The 19344-nt window shown below is 38.6% G+C and overlaps 1 protein-coding gene across 12 annotated transcripts in view; it reads left to right on the top strand.

Annotated features, from left to right (window-relative positions):
- Window positions 1-19344, top strand: part of PLEKHA5 (pleckstrin homology domain containing A5) — a 156935-nt gene that overhangs the window by 111604 nt on the left and 25987 nt on the right. For 5 of the 12 annotated variants that reach the window (XM_054282225.1, XM_054282222.1, XM_054282228.1 and 2 more), the window contains 6 exons: window positions 839-1291; window positions 7225-7687; window positions 10837-10920; window positions 13534-13653; window positions 14364-14417; window positions 18484-18564. In XM_054282225.1, the coding sequence (XP_054138200.1) occupies window positions 839-1291; window positions 7225-7687; window positions 10837-10920; window positions 13534-13653; window positions 14364-14417; window positions 18484-18564 (1255 nt within the window). Of the gene's footprint in view, window positions 1-838; window positions 1292-7224; window positions 7688-10836; window positions 10921-13533; window positions 13654-14363; window positions 14418-18415; window positions 18565-19344 lie in introns of those variants that run through there. The other 7 variants (XM_054282227.1, XM_054282223.1, XM_054282229.1 and 4 more) reach the window with 4 other exon arrangements.

The raw sequence follows: 19344 nt of genomic DNA, 5'->3' as shown, positions 1-19344 counted from the left end.
GAAGATCACTAATAGAACTGCACACATTGAGTGCTTGTGTAAATACTGTAAAGCAGTAGCAATTCCAAAAATATCATTATTTCTGTTTATTACAGTTCCTTAAGTCAGCAGCTATTTCCCCCTAAAACTGGAAAAAGCCACAGTCATTTTCTGCAAAATGTGTGCCGGCCAAAGTGATAACACACCAGAGAAACCTAATTGATACCAGTGGCCATGGAAAGTCATTTGCTTTCTTGAAAGGAGCTCATTATATGCTAAATTCAGCAGTATTGTGAATCACAAGCTGACTTTGAAAACCATCTGAATTTCAGGCTGTTGACATTTGGAAGCTCTTGGAGAGCCACTGAATATTTTCACCCCTTGAATTTTCAGCCCTCCAGGAGCTGAGTATCCACTTTTTTCAGGCTCTGGCTTTATTTCCTGTGGTGCATGTGTTTTCTAGGGGGTTAATTGACTGTTGTGAATTTTAAATAAATGACCTCAGGTTACAAATGTTTTTAAAACAGCAAATAAAGAGAAAAGTGTAGAAGAAAACAATACTCACACTTGCCAACCAGAAAAACCCCAAATCAGCCAACCAAAAACCAAACCAATCAAGCACTACGACAAATCCCCAAACAAAATTAAAAACAAAAGAAAAAGAAGACCAAAACAGCAGCAGCAAAACCCCCCAACCTCTCCTTGATCATTGTGAAAATGTCCTGTTTTTTTCTCTCAAAGTCAAGATATTGTTGTAAAATGTATGGTCAGGGGTTCACTGAAATAACTTCCAATTTTTTATTACTATTTGTAAGGAACATTTTTTTCGTATTATAACTTGTCGTATGTTCCCTTCTAGAATAGAAAAGTTCACTGTTGAAAATACATCACCTCGAGAGGCAAATAACATTTCAAACCATCGGGTGCTAATTAAGCCAGAGGCCCAAAACAACCAGAAGAACAGAGAAGTGAACAAAAACGAGGAGAAGAAAGCTTTGGAAGCCGAAAAATACGGATTCCAGAAAGTCGGGCAAGACAGACCATTGACAAAAATTAACAGTGTGAAGCTGAACCCTTTGGGATCCGAGTACAGGACTTTGCCCATAAGCACAATTCCAGGTGGGCACTTCAGGCCTGTCCATTTTAATGGATCTGAGAGTAAATCCATGGGAGTTGTGCTGGCGGATGTCGGGGATGGAGCCCATCACAACGCCGAGTCTGAGCGCGTCATGCAGAGAACCAATTCCATGCTGCAGCTGGAGCAGTGGATTAAAATCCAGAGGGGGAAGGGACAAGAGGAGGAGACAAGAGGGTGAGTACTGGGTAATTTTATTTTTAGACTTTCTAGTAAATAATGCATTTGTACCCTGGTTAGTTTCTCTAGTTCTGGATCTGTATTATATAATCGCATTCTTCATTTTCTAAGAAATGCCCGGGTGACTTCTCATAACAGATGTATGAGAGTTTCTTTTATTAGAATTTGAATGGTTATTAATAAACTAAAGTATATTAATAATAAATAGAAATGGCCATAAACTCTTTTTGAGTTCTGCCCTAGCAAGGAGGAGATGACATCACTCACAAAAATTCTTATTCCTCTTAAAATCTCTTCTTGAAATTGCCCTCACTTGTGCATTTGAGGACTTCTCAGAACAAATGTATGGAAGTCTCTTTTATTAGAATTTGAATGGTTATTAATAAACTAAAGTATATTAATAATAAATAAACCCTTATAAACTCTTAAACCTGCCAATAAACCCTTTTTGGGTGTGAGAAATTTCCCTATCCTAGCAGGGAGAAGGTGTCATCACTCACAAAAATTCTTTCTCCTCTTAGTATCTGTTCTTGAAGTTGTCCTCACTTTGCATTTGAGGACTTCTCAGAACAGATGTGTGTAAGTTTCTTTTATTAGCATTTGAATTATTATTAATAAAGTATATTAATAACTCAATAAATAAAAATGGCCAGAAACTCTTTTTGGGTGTTGGAAATTTCCTTGTCCTAGCAGGGAAAACATGTCATCAGTCATAAAAATCCATTTTTGAAATTGCCCTCTCTTCTACGTCTTTTGCTCACAAGTTCTTGTAATAATATTTTATTTTAAATTCTTTTTAAAAAATATTCCTGGGCGCTTTTAAACTTTAAACCAGTTTTAAATGAAGAGAGGAAGAGAAGATTTATCTAAAAATAAGACACAGAATCTAACTTGATGCTTAAAGCTTCTCTTCTCATGAAATTAGCTATCAGCCAGTTACAATATTGAGCTCTAGTGCTTATTCATGAAGCTTTAAAACGATGTGTGAATGATTGGCAATATTGAATGTCATGCCAATAAGCAATTTCCCTGTCTAAGAAGTGTAGGGACGTTGCTTCCAGGCTGCCTTGCAGACAAGCAGCTCCAGCAGGAAAATGCAAAAGGTTTTTAATATTACATTTGATAGGAAGTATGGAGATGCTATCACAGGAGATACTTTGAAGGGCTGGAAATTAAGGATTTTGTGTATAGATGGATGGCAGAGCAGAGCTTAAGATAAACCAAGTTGGGAAAATGTGTTTCCCCCACAAATTTTGAGATATGTACCTGGGGGCTTCTCAGTTTTTGCAAAATCTTGAAACATTTCCATGAACTTGGCTTCCACTTGCCAAGGTTGAACATTTCCTCACTGCTTTTAGCCTTTCATTACACATAATTAGGAATTGTAAATGCGCTGTTTCATGAAATAGTCATCGTAAGTAGTTTGATCAAGTTTGAACTTGCAATACAGACAGGGACTTGCACACCCTGACATTAATCTTATTATTCAAACTTGCATAATGAGAACTCAGAAGGCTCTTCTGAGTTAATTTTTTTAATAGGACTTTAAAACTTGCAACCAAACAGAAGAAACTAGAATAGATGTGCTATTTTTAAATTCTGAATAAGTATAAAAACCCTAAAACTGATTTCATAGTGAGAGTCAAATAGAGGGAAGTGCTATTAACAATCTGTTACTAATTAACAATATTTTATTCCTGAGTATAGGGAACACTTGTTTGCCTAGATAAGAGTGGCACTGATAATATAAATGCTTTCAAAAGCAGTTCTACAAAAAAGTGGCAAACTGAAGGACAATTTGCCTTGAGCTATCTTTTTTGTTTTGCATGGGAACAGCCTTGAATAATAATCCAAATTTCTGATGTGTATAGTGATGTCTTTTAAATGGGGCTTCATTTAAATTTAAAATTTTAGTTTTGTTCAGGTTGCCAGTTTATGTCTGGAGACAGAAATTTAAGTAGAATCAAAGTTGGTGAATGAGAGTAGAAAAAAACCTCTGGTTTATGCTAAAGCTTAAGGTTGGGATGAGAGGATCCTAAGGCTGTTTAAGACCTGTAAAACTCATAACTATAATTTTTTTAAAAAGCAGTCTTTACTTAATGGGGGAAAGTTGCTGACTCTCCACTAAGCTGCTTTCCAGTGCATCTGTATTATTGTCTCTGCATTACAGAAATCATGGAGGACCCAACTGAGTATTTCTGGTGTGTCAGACTGCAGAAAAAATGGGGACAAATGCTAAGATGTCAACAAAGATGTTCACTTAAATGACTGTATATAAAAGGAAAGAGGATCTCTTACCTGTCCTTAATATAGAATGAAAAAGATTCACTATACAACTACCAGTTTTTTTTAGAGGAGCAGGCTGACCTCTCAGTGGTTTGATTGCCCAAAAAAGTAATGAGAATGACAGCAATGTAGATTTTAATTCTTGAAGCTGTTATCTGTTGTTTCCATGGATCTTGACATCTAGTTTGGCAAAAGCCACATGAATAAACTGCTGCCTTAAGGAAGGCAAACCTTTTTAAAAACAAAAATGAATGTGGTTTGAATAAAAAATAAACACATTCCACTTCAGTATCATTTTATTGAATTTTGCACTTGTCAGTTATGAAAAAAATATGTTTTTCACAGAAGTAGTTCGCTTGAGTGGTCTTTCACAAATGTGAAAAAATACAGAAGGGTCGTTTGGTACTAAGGGATGTTTTTTGTTGCTGCTACCCCAGGATGTGAGCTTATCTCTCCTGCCTTGCCTATATAAAATTCATCCAAAATAATAAATGCCTGCAATGAAACTCCAGGCTTCCATCTTCACTCTGCCACCCTTTCTTGATACTTACATGGAAGTTCTGTATTTGGGGCCAGCTGGTGTTTGTGTTCATTAGGATGAGGGGCTGTTTTGAGGTTTCAATCTGAGGATATTCAGAGCATTGCAGCACTGAGCCTCTAAAGGCCTAGCAGCAAGGTTGCTTTCCCAGTGTGTTGGTTTGAAAGATGTAAACCCCCTCCCTCCAAATTATTATAATTTTGAAATTAAGTGGCTGTCAGGCAAAGATATGGGAGTAGGAATAAAACTTCTTTACTAGGAAAATTAAATTACAAATGCAATAAAAACTAAATTACAAATGCAAACAAAAAAAACCAAAAACACTGACAGTCAGACCATGCCCTGCCCCCTGTGTGTCAGGGGGGTGTCCCAGCCCCATCCCATGGGGGCTCAGCCCTCCTGCAGTGCCAGCTGTGGCTCTGCTGCAGCAGGGATCCTGCACTAGGGGGGAGTTTTCCTCTGCAGCTCCAGGGCTGCTGCAGATGGACCTGGGCTCCCTCTGGCCATGCAGGGCAGCACAAAGCTGCTCCTCTGGGAATGCAGGGCAGCACAAAGCTGCTCCTCTGGCAATGCAGGGCAGCAGAAAGCTGCTCCTCTGGCAATGCAGGGCAGCACAAAGCTGCTCCTCTGGGAATGCAGTGGGCAAAGGCTGCTGGGGTGTCCCAAACCTCAGATTGGATCCAGGCAGGAATGCTTGGCTCCTCCCCTGGGCGGAGCTTCTCCCCACGGGATGATGGAATTTGATCAGCCATGCAGGGACACTCACTGGCCATGGACAGAAGATAATTAATAATTAATGGCCCATGAACAGAAGAGCTCTCCTGGAGGGAGGATTGGCTGTGGGAGAGATAAAGAAAACTGCCCAATGAACAGAAGAGAGTTGTTCCACCTCTAACAGATGGCAATAGAATGCACACCTCCAGGCACATCTTAAGTTTCCAACCTAAGACACATAAATAATCCAACTCAGACACCAGCACCACTATTGCTACCCAAGAGACAACCTCTCAAGGTGTCTGTAAACACATGTGGAAGACTCTTTCTCATATGGGAGCAATTATAAGGAACTATTTATGATGGCAGCTGCAGAAATATTTTGCAGCCTCAGACCCAGCTGCAGCAGTCCTCCCTTGTGTGCAGGGCAGCTGGAAGCTGCAGTTCTGTCTGGAGTTGGGGTTTGGGTTTGACTGGAATGACATTTTTGCAAGTATCAACAGGACATTGGTGGATCTATTTTGGTTTTATCAAATTATGTAAAACAAGGCTTAATATTGAGGTAGTTGAGCTTTTTACAGTTGTCATGGTTTACCAATTGAAGATGAATTATTTTATCTTTCTAAATGTTCCAGAATATAAGTAATTGCATGCAAATTTTAAATTGATGTCTTTGCACAGTAAGAACTTCAGGTAGCTTTTTTGCAAGTTCAGTATATTTAAAGCTGCCAACAGGATTACACTGCCTATTTAATTAATAAAATGTGTGAGCAACTTCAGTGAGTGAGGTGTGTCTTGCTACTAAATATATTCATGAAAATGTCAGGCCTTACTGTAGCTGTTATGGGATATAGCTACAAATCTATTTTGAAAGTTAGAAATGGAGTTCAAAAGCATCTTGTTTGTTTTTAAATATGGAGCTGGACAAAAGCCTTATCATTAATGGTATGTTACTAAAGAAATCTGGAGGTATTTAAGCAGACTTGGCAACAGAAGACTAGGACTTGGAATCCCTTTTCCCTTTTTGTAGTTTTTTTGCAAGAATGGGAAGCTGTCCAATACAAAGTGGGAATAATTCTTCAGTAATTCTTGAAAAGCTTCAGAAACTGTAGCAGATTTTGTACACAAAGCTGTTTATAGCAGTTTTCATCTTCAAAATGTTGCAGGTGATCATAAATACTCAGCTTAACTATTTTCTGAAAAGTGGGTTTCACCAGCATCAATTTCCCTGATAGTTATTCCATAAGGATCTCAAATGCATAATGCTAGTTTATCGTGCCATTTGATCTACATAATTTATTTAATGTGTTTTTTTGTGGCGCTAAGTTAATTCAAAACCATCTCCAGGTTCTGGTGCTTCATGGCACAAGGATTTTAGTTCAGATTAGTGTGGGGTGTAGCTGGAAGTTGCTGCCCTCTCATGGCTAAATCAGGTCCAGTTTGAGGCTGATTTTGTTGTCTGTAAGCAAGCACTAATCATATGCGTGCTCTGTAGCAAAAGGCTTTAAGCGGAGCTCATTTGCATTTTAGATAAGGGCGGAATAAATCAATGTTTATGACCTAGATTTTGTCCTCTGAAATAAATTACCAAGAAGTGCTTTGTCATACTTAGGCATGCACCAATCCTTGGTATAGAAATTTTTTTAGTATTTTAACTAATGCTGAAAGTTGCTAAATGGCTGTAGAACTGCGGACTTTTAATGGGGCAAAAAATTAAGTAAATAAGCCTTTGAATTAATATCTGAGTTGAAAAGTAATAAAATATTATCAAGCAAAGACATGTATTGCTCTTTGTTTCACTTGAATGGCTGATACAAAATGGCTTGTCCTTGACAATTGCAAAATATAATTTCTTCAGACAATTACTGCAGTTTTCCCATGGACTGCTATTAAAGGGTTTTTTTTAATGCTGCTCTTTTTTTTTATGTCTGTAGTAATTGCTCAGTATTTTTTTAGGGAAACGGCAGGATTTTTTAACTTTTGAAAAAACAAACATTTCAAATGGAAGTATGTAAAGCATATGGAATCAGTGTAGAACTTTAAGCTTTAAAAACTTTCACCTATCCAGCATTTAGACAAGTTCCAAGATTTGATCAAAACTTGAAATTGAGTTTGTCAGTCCAGTAGGGTACTAGACTGGCAAACTAGTAAAAAGATGAAATATGGATTATATCAGCAAGAGCTAATCAGAGAGAAAGGATCCACTTTGGGCTGCTACAGTGCATTCAGTCAGAATCATTGATTCTTGAGCTGTTGCTTTGAATTTATTGAGCTTTTTTTTAAATGGCATTCAAAGTATTATAAAAGCTGAGAGCTGGATAAACCCAACCCACAGCGAACACCTTCCTATTGCCGTAATATTAACACTAACAGAAGGAAACTTGTGTTCCAGCATCATCTCCTACCAGACGCTGCCGAGGAACATGCCAAGCCATCGAGCCCAGGTGCTGCCCCGGTACCCAGAGGGCTACAGGACACTGCCAAGGAACAGCAAGACTCGTCCAGAAAGCCTCTGCAGCGTGGCTCCCTACGACAGGGCCATGGGACCCGTCAGCGCCGAGGACAAGCGGCGCTCCATGCGCGACGACACCATGTGGCAGCTCTACGAGTGGCAGCAGCGCCAGTTCTACAGCAAGCAGAGCACCCTGAGCAGGCACGGCACCCTGAGCAGCCCCAAGACCATGATGAACATCTCTGACCAGACCATGCACTCCATCCCCACGTCCCCCTCGCACGGCTCCATCGCGGCGTTCCAGGGGTACTCCCCGCAGCGCACGTACCGCTCAGAGGTGTCGTCACCGGTGCAGAGGGGAGATGTCACCATCGACCGCAGGCACAGGACCCATCACACCAAGGTAAAAAAAGCTTCATCTAATAGATAAATCTCTCATCCACAGGGCTCTTCAGTAGAATGTGTCTGATCACTGGAAAACTCATGTTGCGCTGGAGTGTATTTTATTATAACAGATTGTTACATCACTGTTTTCGTGGAGAAAGGTTTGGTTTTAAAAAGGGCTGAAAAATCTAAGAGTAGAAAAAATTTATTATAATACTAGAAGATGAGAACATGTCTTGATATTACTGCCCTTGATATGTTTCCTCTAAAAAAAATAAGTCAATAGGCAAATTATTCATAATACCTCATGCATGTACAGAACACTAACTCCTTTCTATCACCAAGAGGACTCAGAATCCCAGGTTTCTTCACAGCTGCTGCTTTCTGTCCTTCAGCAACAAGTTTGGCTGCCTTGGGTTCCAGCAGCAAATCGAGTGTATTGTTCCTTTTTATGCCTTTGAGCTCTTAGGGAGATCACTGAAGATCAGTGTAAATGCACACAACCTCATTGCTTGAGCCCGGAGAGGGACACATGAAGAATTGTGAACTTGAGTGCCATATGTGTCACTCTGCTACAGCCGCCATGCTTGTGTTACCATGGGTTTTAATAGATTGGAAATAATTAAATAAAAATTACTTCTTCTGTTGGATGTAAAATGCTCCTGAGCATTTTCTAAAAACTTCATTCTTGGATGTCTTTTTTTTTGATGCTGGCAAAGAAAAAAATCTATAATTATGACTTAAAGCAATTGAAACAACTTAGAGTTGATTATCAGGTGTTGGATTTTAAAGTTTTTAGATCCCTATCACCAAAGGAATAATTTTGCTTTGGCATCTTTTATGTCTCAACTGCTCTGAAAATTTAGTAATCAATGCTTCTCACATATCTGAGAAATACCACTGGGTCAGTGCTGCAGAGTGTGTATTGCTTGTCCTGTCAGCCATGTTTTGCTTCATGATGTTTTTGTTCCTTGTTGAACACTTTATGCTTGTCTTTCATTTAGTATTGAGTATGTTTTATACAAACCTCCTGTTTCCCTTGAGTTTTTTGTGCTGTTTGGTTTGTATTTAATTAGTTACACAACCAGCTTTTGCCATTCACTTTAAAAACACTCCTGTCTTTAAGAGGTGGGTTATTAGAAGACTCACCATTTGAAATCAGTAGGGTAAATTTAACATCTAAACCCCATCTACATAGAGATCTTAGGTTTCTCAGTATAGATAGCCATCCAAACAGGAAGCTCTAGAATTTATCCTATATTCTAATTTCTTCTATCTTGAAGAGTTCAAACATTGTTCCTCATAATATGTCGGTTGTTACGGGCTGGAGCATTTACCCACAAGATCAGTTTTTGTCACCAATATATTTTTCTCCATGTACTACAAGACTGTAATCTTATCATCCCTGGCTGGACTCTTACATTTGCAGAATTCCTGCCAGCATTTATCCCTTTAAGCCATTGCCTTTTTTAAACTTGTTCACAAGTGATGAGTTAGAAAAAATATCTGGAGAAAGATATAAAACAACTCAAATACTCTTTATTGTGTACAAGACAGAGAGGAGACTAATGTCCACTTAACTAAAATCAATGGTCAGAGAACAAGGCTGAATTTTCAACATCAGCTGCCTCGTGTGTTGGAACTGGAAAGATGAAGGAAATCTTTTTAGCCATCCAGCAATTTTATAGGAAAGTGGACACTCACTTTGAAGAAAAGGCTACTAAAGAAAGTTAAAGTTCCCCAGGAGCAGATAGGGATGTTTCTGTGAGTGGTGTTAGAGGTCTCTTCCAGCAGAGTCCAGGAGCCCAAGCCATGTGTGCATTTGTCCAAGCATCCTCCTCAAGCTGGGGCTGTGTGGCCACCCTGCTCAGGACAAGCTGCATTGTCTGCCTCAGTCAGGTCACTCTGGCAGGCAGAGGATGCTCAAGCTGAGCTGCTTCCCAAGAGAAAATGATCCAGAAAGAAGAGCTGGGGTTTTGTTGTGGCTTTTGGTTTTGTTCTGCTGATCCTTTCCTGCCTCAAACGATGGCAAGGGTGGTATTGCAACACCTGGCCAACATAAAGCAATTGTGTTCACATCCACATGCCCATTTGCACAAATCCCCTTGAGTGTGACTATTTCAGTTTGAAACGTCAATGAAGACATGGTTTGAGAATTCAGGAATGAGAACATCATGAGCAGATGCCAAAACTTTCTATTTTTTACAGCACATGGTTTTCAATTTACTGCTTGTCTATGTTTAAATGGCATTGCCTACTCCAAAGTAGTCACCCTGCAGCTTGAAAGTTTTCTTACTTCTTTTCATGTCAACTAGTTTTCTGTCCTGTTGTGTCTTTCCTTACTATTCCAAGACCTTCCCTATTATTCTTGAAATAGAAATGACATCTGCAACCCTGAGAATGCTGCACTACACCCACAGAATTTACTTTATCTAGCAATCTGCCCCTAATATTTTGAGAGTACAGCAGGACAGAAAAAGACTGCCTCCCCAAATTGCTGTTGTTGAGCTGTCCTTAAATGAACTGTGTTCTATGAGTTCCCTTTGGAACACTGGTAAAGGAAATAAGTCCTCAATGTTTTTTTTTTATCACAAATCATTTTAGATGTACTTTTCTAAGGTATCTTGCCATGACTGCGGACCTTTTAATGCTAAAACTGTTATTTTCCAGGACTCCTTTAAAACTGCTACAAAACATTTTATATTTGTGAATATTTAATATTTTTCAGTGTTGTTAGCTCATGTCTATATTTATTTAACATACATTTAAGTGATTATAATGTACATTTAAGTGAAAAACATCCACTTTGGGGAATATTACTGGTTATATTGTTTATGCTTTGGAAATAGAACTGTAGTGGGAGTCTCTCGGTGTATTGTCAGAAATAATTGTGATTTGTGGGTAGACCTTGCTCGTAGTCAGCACTGTGTCAGTAGAGCAACAATAATGAGGGAGAACTGTTAATTAAATCAAATATGAAATTTGGGGTATTTCTAAAGCTCAGAGACTTGAGTAACCTAGGTAGTAAATCAACAGGGAGCGTTACTGGCACAAATCATAGCAAATTTTCATGAGGGGGAAGTTGGCTTGACTTCTTGTGTTAGCATTTAAAGTTCTTGAGTCTTTAGAAACAACTGTGGGTCACACTGTGCTATTTTTTTTGTGCAGCATGTCTTTGTGCCTGACAGAAGGTCGATGCCAGCAGGTCTGAGTTTACAGCCTGTTACTCCTCAGAACCTCCAAGGCAAAACAGTGAGTTGGATTTTTTATTTGATACATCAGGGGTTTTTTTAACAATAATCCTTTAAGTATGAAGAGGCAACATTGAAATTTTATTCTAGTTAAAGCTGGCTTTAAATGTAACCTTTATTTAAATTATATGGGGTAGAAGTACTCTGTGATTCCGCAGAATTTAAGAATATTGTGTAGCTGCTGAGTCAAGGTTTTCTTTGGGAAATAGAGATTTATTATTTTTTAATCATTGTTGATACATTGCTGAAATTCCTGGGAGAACGTAGACAACATCATAGAACACTTATTTCTCCATTGATTATTTAGAAAATCCTAGAAGTAAAGTTTGGCTTTTTTGGGAATGTAAAAGAGTGTTTTATAAAAGGATGTCCTTTGTGACACTGTACTGTGGTAGAGCTGAAATTCCCATTGAAGATATTTCATCAAAGTAATGTTGGTGAATACTCATCACTTTCCTAGTTCAAACATGACTCTCAGCCAAAAAAGTGCCCTAAATTGATGCCACTTCTTTACCAGTTTTTATCTCCTTTTTTTGTCATCTCTCTGTCCATCCAAAAATACCAATTGAGAGTTACGAACTAAGAAAAATGATTTTTTAATTTGTTTTTTCTGATCATACTGTGGGCAGCCAGTCCTTCCACTGCCTCGAGCCCTGCTTCCTGCACTTCCCAGCACAGATTTCTGCCACCTTCAGTGACTTTTGGGGTTGTCCTTTGGCAGCTGGAGCCTTCCAGACATTTCTTGGGGTTCGTGGCCCCCTCAGCCATTCTGGGCTGATCTCCAGAGGGACAAGCAGGTCCAGGAAACCAACCAGAAATCCACAGCATAACAGTGCAGGGCCAGAGGAGGAAACCTGTAGGTAGCCCTGAAAAAAGTCTGTGTTATGGTAGTTGCAAGACCTGCACCAAATGCACAGCACCAGCAGCAAATTATTAATGTCTAGACAGGAGTAGGAGTTCTGTTCTAAGGGCTCCTCTGTGGAGAAAGTTTGGGTTGGAGTGCAATGAAATAGGTTATTCCTAATGCACTAAAATTGGGCTTTTTCAGAATGTACTAAAAGGATTTTGATCTTGAAAAAGTGGATCACTGCTCCTTTTACTTGAAAATGCTACTTTTTGTTCTCATATTCCTAAAAATGAGACTCGTTGTGCTTTGAGTGGACGTTACTTGCCAGACTGAAAGCGCTGTTGCCTATTTTTGGAGAGAACTCCAAAATGCCCTGTATAGCAGTCTGGATTCTTACACTTGCTCTCTGCAATTCAGTATTTTTAGTCCAGGTATTGAAGGAGAACTGTAAGAAGGAAAACTGCCATTAGAGAGTTTGGGTTTGGTGTTGGTTTTCCCTCAAAAGCAAATGGTTTTTCCAACTGAAGCTATGTGGAAATCCCTTGCTCCCTCTTGTGGGCTCCTCTGTTCTGAACTCATAGAAGTGCTGGTGCCATGCTCCTTCTCAGAGATTTTTTCATCTTTATTCTGAGAAACTGGTATTCACTTCCAGCATTTTTAATGTGGGGTTCTCTGGAGCTCTTTACTTCTTTGCTTTGGGGAAGTTCTGTGCCTGTCAGAGAGGGCAAGCAGGGGTTCAGGAGCTTTTTGTGCTTGGGCTTTGTTTAACTCACAGTGTTTGTGAGAAAATCAAAATTCTGGATGAATATTTAACCTCTTGTAAGGCTGACTTCTGGTGAAGTGTAAGAAACAGAAGCAAACAGGAACATAACAAAAATACTTGTGATGCTCAATGGTTTGTTTTCTTTGGAGTATTGCTGATAGAAGTCGTTCCCAGGAAAGGTTCAGGTAGAATTTCCCAAACTGACCTAAGCTGATCTGTGTGGAATTACCTGAAAAATACCCATTTGAGGTGGACTTTATTTCCATAATACATATAATCTCTAATAAGTCTTAAATGCTATTCTTCATCCCTTCCTAAGGCTGTATTGTACAGCTTAGTTATAGAAGTAAAGCAGTAAAAATAACTGGAGGCCTCAGAAAGGTGGGATGGAGAATCATTTTTGTCATGCTTGTGCAAATTTTTTTTTGTGAAAGGTGATTATTTCTGAGGTAGTTCAGTAAACATGGGATTGTCATCAATTTTTCCTCTCAATTTCGACACATACATTTGAAGAATTATTTTAAATAATTGTCTGAAGAATTATTTTTAAAACTACATTTTCTTGAGGGCATGTTTTGATTCTTTCACCAAGCTCAAATGGCTGCCCACATACAGGGAACAACATCCTAAGGGCTGGAGTTGTCTCCCCCGACTTAAGTCAGTATCACCAATTTGATATGCATGTCAGGAAAATTGAGGACTGCACAGACTTTGCCCTGCAAAATCCTCAGTTATTACAGAAAGTTTGACTTTTATGGCATTTGCTGGTTTGAGCAGTCAAAGGTTAACCCTTCATTTTATATTTGGAAGAGTTCACCTGGGGGAAATGTTTTCTCTTGTGTTGTATCACTGCCAGAGTCCCTGCAAGGCGCTCTAAAGGTGCACCCTCCTTTACTTTTAGTAGGAAACCTTTTATGAGGCGTGCCTTGTTTTACTGAGGTGTTGTTTGGGATACCAATTAACCTTTTCTCTGCTCTTTGGCTTCTCACACTGCACTCCCTCAGCCGGAGGAGCTGACCCTGCTGCTCATAAAGCTGAGACGGCAGCAGGCGGAGCTGAGTAGTATCCGGGAGCACACACTAGCACAGCTCATGCAGCTAAAGCTTGAGGCCAGCAGCCCAAAGGTCAGCCATCCAGCAATGTGTGTCCTGCTCCATCCCCACTAACCCACAGCCATCCATTAACCCAAGTCTGCTCTGTGCAAAGTTCTCCTGTGCGAGTGGAACTAATCCTGTGTGCGCATGGTGCTCCGCTATCAACCCTTTGACGTTTTGGTTTTTGAAGTAAGCTGAGTCAAAATCGCCTGGGAATGTTTTAAAGTGCCTTGCAGCTCGCTAGAGTTCTGGGCTAAACAGGCAATAGCATCATAAAGACACCCCAGGACATTCAGGTTTAAAATGAGGTAGTTTTCATCTATTATTTTGTATTACAAACAAAATTAGTTGTGATAGATTGAGATTAATGTGCTGTTTATGCAGCCTCCAATCAGATTCCATCTTGTTTGTGATATGTGTACAAAAAGCAGGACATGTTTTAAACATGGCTTTATCAAAGGGTTCATAGTTGCCTGTGTAGTGGACATTGACATAAGCTGACTGTGTTTTGTGTGTAAACCAGAATGAAATGTAGTGGTTCATGGTCTGATTTGTAGCAAACTTTCACCATTTCTGTTTCGGGCTCAAAACTTAACTAAAAAAGGCAGTTAAAAGCAGCATTGTATTTCTCCATAAAACAGAACTGTCTATCACTGTCTAGTTTACATCCTTCCAAGCTCTTTTCATGCATTCTGCGCCTTCTGTCCCTTTCCTTTTCCCCCCTGACTGCGGCCTGCTAGAATGAGATTCTTTCACATCACCTTCAAAGGAATGCCATATATTTGGATCACCAGGTGGGATTTGCAATTTACTTGTGTGTTTATGTTTCTAAATGCTTTTTGCCTGCTCCTATCAAAGCTGGAAATATTTGGGGGGAAGGATTTTCAGTGCTTGTTGTGAAGTTGGGTGATGCCCACAGCATAGGATATCTCAATTGATCACAAATCTGAGCTCTTACGGGGAAAAAGAATCCCTCAATTCAAAATTTGTCAGAAAACAGTAGCCAATCACCATTCATTTATATCTGTTCTAAATATGTTCTTAATTTCCTTTTCATAATAACACTAACTGTAGCATTTTACCTTCTTTAACCAGTCCTAATATGTTTCCAAGCTCATATGACACACATGCAATTTATTAAAAAATGGGTACTTCTAAGAATTTCAGTTTTTCAAATTAAAAAGTTAGATGTTTGTACAGGACATTAAATGAAGAGACAGTCAAACATGAAGAAATATTTTAAAGAAATCATAACATGGCTCCTTTTCTCATTTTTCTCAGTTCATTCTGAAGGGTTTATATAAAAATAAGATTTTAATTCTTTCCAGTTTCTGCTGTCTTACAGAGTGAGGGTTCAGTTCTTCACTAGGGTACAGGTGTTCATTAACATAATTGACGGCCAAATGAAGAATTATAATATCTCTCTTTATGGCCTTGTTACATGACCAAATGGGATTTCTGTACAAGTTGTGTTTGACAAGTTTTGAAGTGAATTTTTTTTTTTTTTGCTAGCAGTTATAAAAGACAGTCATAAGTGCTTAGAACTAAAATAAGCAACCGGATGAGCATTGGTTGAAAAGATAAAAATCACTTTTTGTAAGAATCTTTTATATTTATTGTGTCTTTTATTGAAAGTTTTGAGCCTTACACTTAAAACCAGCTGTTAGAATTTTTATATTTTCCTCTACAGGGGTTTCAGTGAGTTATGGAAAACCCCAGCTGTGACAGAGACACAATACACACACTCACATGGGCTTGCTTGACTTTATTTTCCTATTACCTTTTGAAAACAGGGTGGGAATTGTGACCAATTCAGTTTAATGGCAGTGCATTCCCAAACATCTCTGTATGGTTTTATTTAAGGGGCTGCAGCAGGTTCAGAACAGTAGGGACACACTGCTTGCTAAATTAGACCAAAATATTTCATCCAACTCAAATATTTCCAGTCTATAATGTGTTGGAATAGGGGAGTTCTGTCTTCCAACAGTGTAATTCATTGTCAAGAAAGGATAACTGTCAATGTAAAGTGTAAAATTGTTGTTACTGCTTGGTTAGCCAAGCTTGTGAATATGATGGGCAGGATTAAATGGGGGGAATTGTCTATTTACAAGATACAAAATAGTAAAAATTATTTTCCTTTCACTTGCACCAGATAAAATTTAGAAATGTGATGTGGTAAGCATTAATTTAGGAAAGTGTGTAAGTCTTATAGTTGTGCCATACCAGAAATGCAAGAAATCAGTACAACTTAGAAATCAAGTCTAAAATCTATTACCTTAATCTCAGAATCATGGAAGAGCAGGTTGGAATACTCACTTCTCTTGTTTTATAATACTGTCATCTACCTGCAGGAAATAAATCCCCCTGAAAATCTCTCTGCTTCTAGGGGCGGTATCACATTTATAGCTTTTCATTACTTTGCCAAATATCAATTTCCCTTTATGTTAAAAGCATTAAAAAAATCAAAATTTCTTTCAGTGTAATTGAGACCCTTCCTCCTTGTTACCAGTATCTGTAACCCGCGTGGATTAGTCTCTTACCCTCTCTGGATTTTAAATGTCCAGTGTACTTAAATTAGGTATTTCCACTTGTGTTTAATCTCTGTAAATAGTGTCAGAACTTACTTTGCTTATAGCACATGATGGGACTCCAGTCCCCGTATCCTCAACTCTCACATTCTTGGTCACAAAGAGCTCAGTACTGTACACAACAATAAATAATAAATTTATTACAAGGTTGCACAGGTGACTTTTCAGGCGGACTAAAATTCATGTGTAATGAAGGTCATTTATATTCTGCTGCAATAATATGGCTGTTAAATCGGTGGCTTTCTTGTCAAGAATCAAGAATATTCAGTCACCTTTTGGAAATCATTTGTTTTTGTACTGCTGTTTCCTTTGGCCATGCTCAGAAATGCTCACCTTACACTTTCTGATGGTTTTGTATTACGCTTTCAGAATTTTTGTTGTTGTTGTTGTTGGAGTTCAGAGAGGGGGAAAAAAGCGTGAAAAGACTTGGCCCATAGATACCCAGCCATATGATTTCTTCTATGTCTTAGGGCCAAATAAATGGTTGTCCAGAACCCTTTTCTTTTTAAACCACTCTGCTGGCTCAAGGTTTGCAGAGTTGGGAGAGAGATTCAGTAGTAGTAAAAATGTTGGAAGAACTCCTGTAAATCAAAGTTGGAGCTTCTAGAAAACCAAACATTACTTCAAAATGTCTTTTAAGCAAAGACATATTACTTATTTTCTAATCTGGATTTAAACAAACTTTGAGCAGTTCAACAGAAACTAATGCTGGCGCTGTCTGTTACTGGTCAGAAAAGAAAAATTTGAAATGTTCACATTTGAAAAATTTGAAATTGTAGGAAAGGTATTAGGTAGAGGATATGAAGTGGTTCAGGTCCTGATAATAAAAATGCATACAAACCTGTGTGTTCTTAATAAAATATTTCAGCTTCAGAGAAATTTTTCTTTCATTATTTTTATCAGTTGGCTGTATTTGATTGCTTGGCTTTGGGCCTTATTATTTCTCTCTTTATTGAGATCTGTTTTAGTATAACCACTCTGGACAAAATTTTAATGTAGAGGGAGAACAACTTCTTGTGTCAGTCCTGGTTTTCTGTTTACCTATAGTGGAAATGATGGAGTAAGTGCTAGGGGCAGCTTGTTTCGGGGTTTTTCCCTGCCTTGAACAAACAGAGTATCATAAGCTTCTTAAGGTACTTGTCATTGCCTGATTAACTTACCAGCTGATCAGACTTTGCAGTGGATAAAAAGCAACAACAACAAAAAGGTCCTCTATGTACAACAAGAAAAAATAAGATGAAAAGAATACTCCTCCAAATGTAAAAGTTAGGTTTTTTCCTAAATAATTTTGGACAAGAAATACTAGAAGGCATCAGAAACTCATTCTGTTGCATTTCCATCTATGAAAGAAAACGTTGCTATGCAAATTCATGGGGAGTGCATATAAATACAAAGGGAAAGATCATGAATGCTCCTTCACACACTTTGTGTAACCATGCCTGAAGCAGGTATTGCTAAAAGTTTCTGCTAAAGCAGTTATTGCAAAAATAGGAGGAGAATTGTGCATCAAGTGACTTTTCAGTTTTCTTTTGGAGAAGAAAACTGCCTGTTTTCATAATTTCCCCCTTATTGTTAGGATAGTCTCCTTTTTAAGACCAAAATCCCATACTTTTTTCCTGTGTTGCACACTTTTCTGAAGCCCTAAATTTATGCAATGTGTAATAAAGTACCTGATTTTGACAATTGCATGCCTGATCATTATAGAAGGTGTCTGGCCAGTTCCAAAATAGTTTCACTCCAGTGTGTAGGGGTGGATAAATGCAACAGGTAATGATTCAAAGCTGCAAAGGATATAAATCAGTGCAGTACATAAAGTCATTTTGTGATACATGGACATGAGTCTGTTCACAGGCTGGGAATGCTTATATCTTTTTAATGTACACTGAATTATCAAATCTATAATTTAAAAGGTTTTCTGATAAAGGTTTGAGTGTTCCTGCTGCAAAATCCAATAATCCTTTTCATTTCAATACCATGCAAAGCCAAACTTGTTTTAAGCTTTTTTATTTTTAAAAAGGGAGAGTGTTGGTGAACAAATATTACATTGGTGTTGAGCATTTACGTTACTTTTGATATATTTGTTTGATATTATTAAACTTTTCAGATGTTGGTATTACTGAATGATGGAATATATGAAAAGCATGGGTTAAAATGTAATCTACTGCATTATTAGAAAGAATTAAAGTAGAGGCTATATTTTACAGTGTCGTCTTTCAAATCTAGCCATGCTGTAAACTGATGTTTGCTGTATGCTCCTCCTGATTTGAAATAGATGAAAGAGAATGAACCTTTAATCACCATGGTTCACACTATGATTGAGAACTCGGCGCTAAGACCGCAACTGTACCATCAAGTAAGGTCTTGGAGAGTGAATGAAATTGCTTTATCATCTGCCAGAATTTTCCTTAGTGACAGTTTTGGTTGTCCCTCAGATTTATCCATGACATTGGTGTTTCTCTCCTTTGCTTTGGACACCCACAAGTCATCCATGCTTCCCGAAGCGCTGCAGTATCGTTGGCATGGCTTCCGCTGCCTTTTCGTTGTTTACTATTCAGTGTACACTTCTGAGTAACTCCTCTCTGTCTAGACTATTTAATTAGCTGGTGCTTTATGCAGGTGTCCAGTAAAATTCATGAAACTTCCAGTGAGCTTCCAACATTTGTCTTAGCATGATTCTCTGCAATTAGTGTTCAAAGGTGCTTCTTTCTTTTGACCATTACAAAAGCATGTGAGCGGTGTTTACCTGGTCATTTCTGGCGATTTTGTTTCGTTCTAGGAAGTGGATTTACAAGTTTTTTGTTTGCACCTACCCAGCCTTTAGCCACTGAAGAAAGAAAGGATCAAAATTACTTTGATCTGGGGCCTGTAAATCCAAAAGGCAGTGTCTGTTCATAAAGTCACAGCAGACTTTACTGTGCACACTTACAGAGTATCTGGTGCTGGTTGGCAATGGTAAGATGGAAGAAGAATCAGAAATGTGAATGGAAATATTGTCTGGGAGTTGAGACCTGCACTAACTTATGAGCATGGCCAATCCCTCTCTGTTGGTGCTGGGGCTGAACTGAGCAGCCCCTGTCATGCCAGGGGGTGTTTGAGAAGTTTCTTGCCTCAGCCACAGGGAAGGTGTTGTTCT

Source organism: Melozone crissalis, unplaced genomic scaffold, assembly GCF_028551555.1.
Source record: "Melozone crissalis strain CALT ecotype California unplaced genomic scaffold, PUWL_Pcris_2 ptg000033l_1, whole genome shotgun sequence".
In the NCBI taxonomy this organism is placed as follows: Eukaryota; Metazoa; Chordata; class Aves; order Passeriformes; family Passerellidae; genus Melozone; species Melozone crissalis.
Note: the sequence above shows the minus strand (reverse complement) of the source record. Positions and strands in the feature narration are given on the sequence as shown.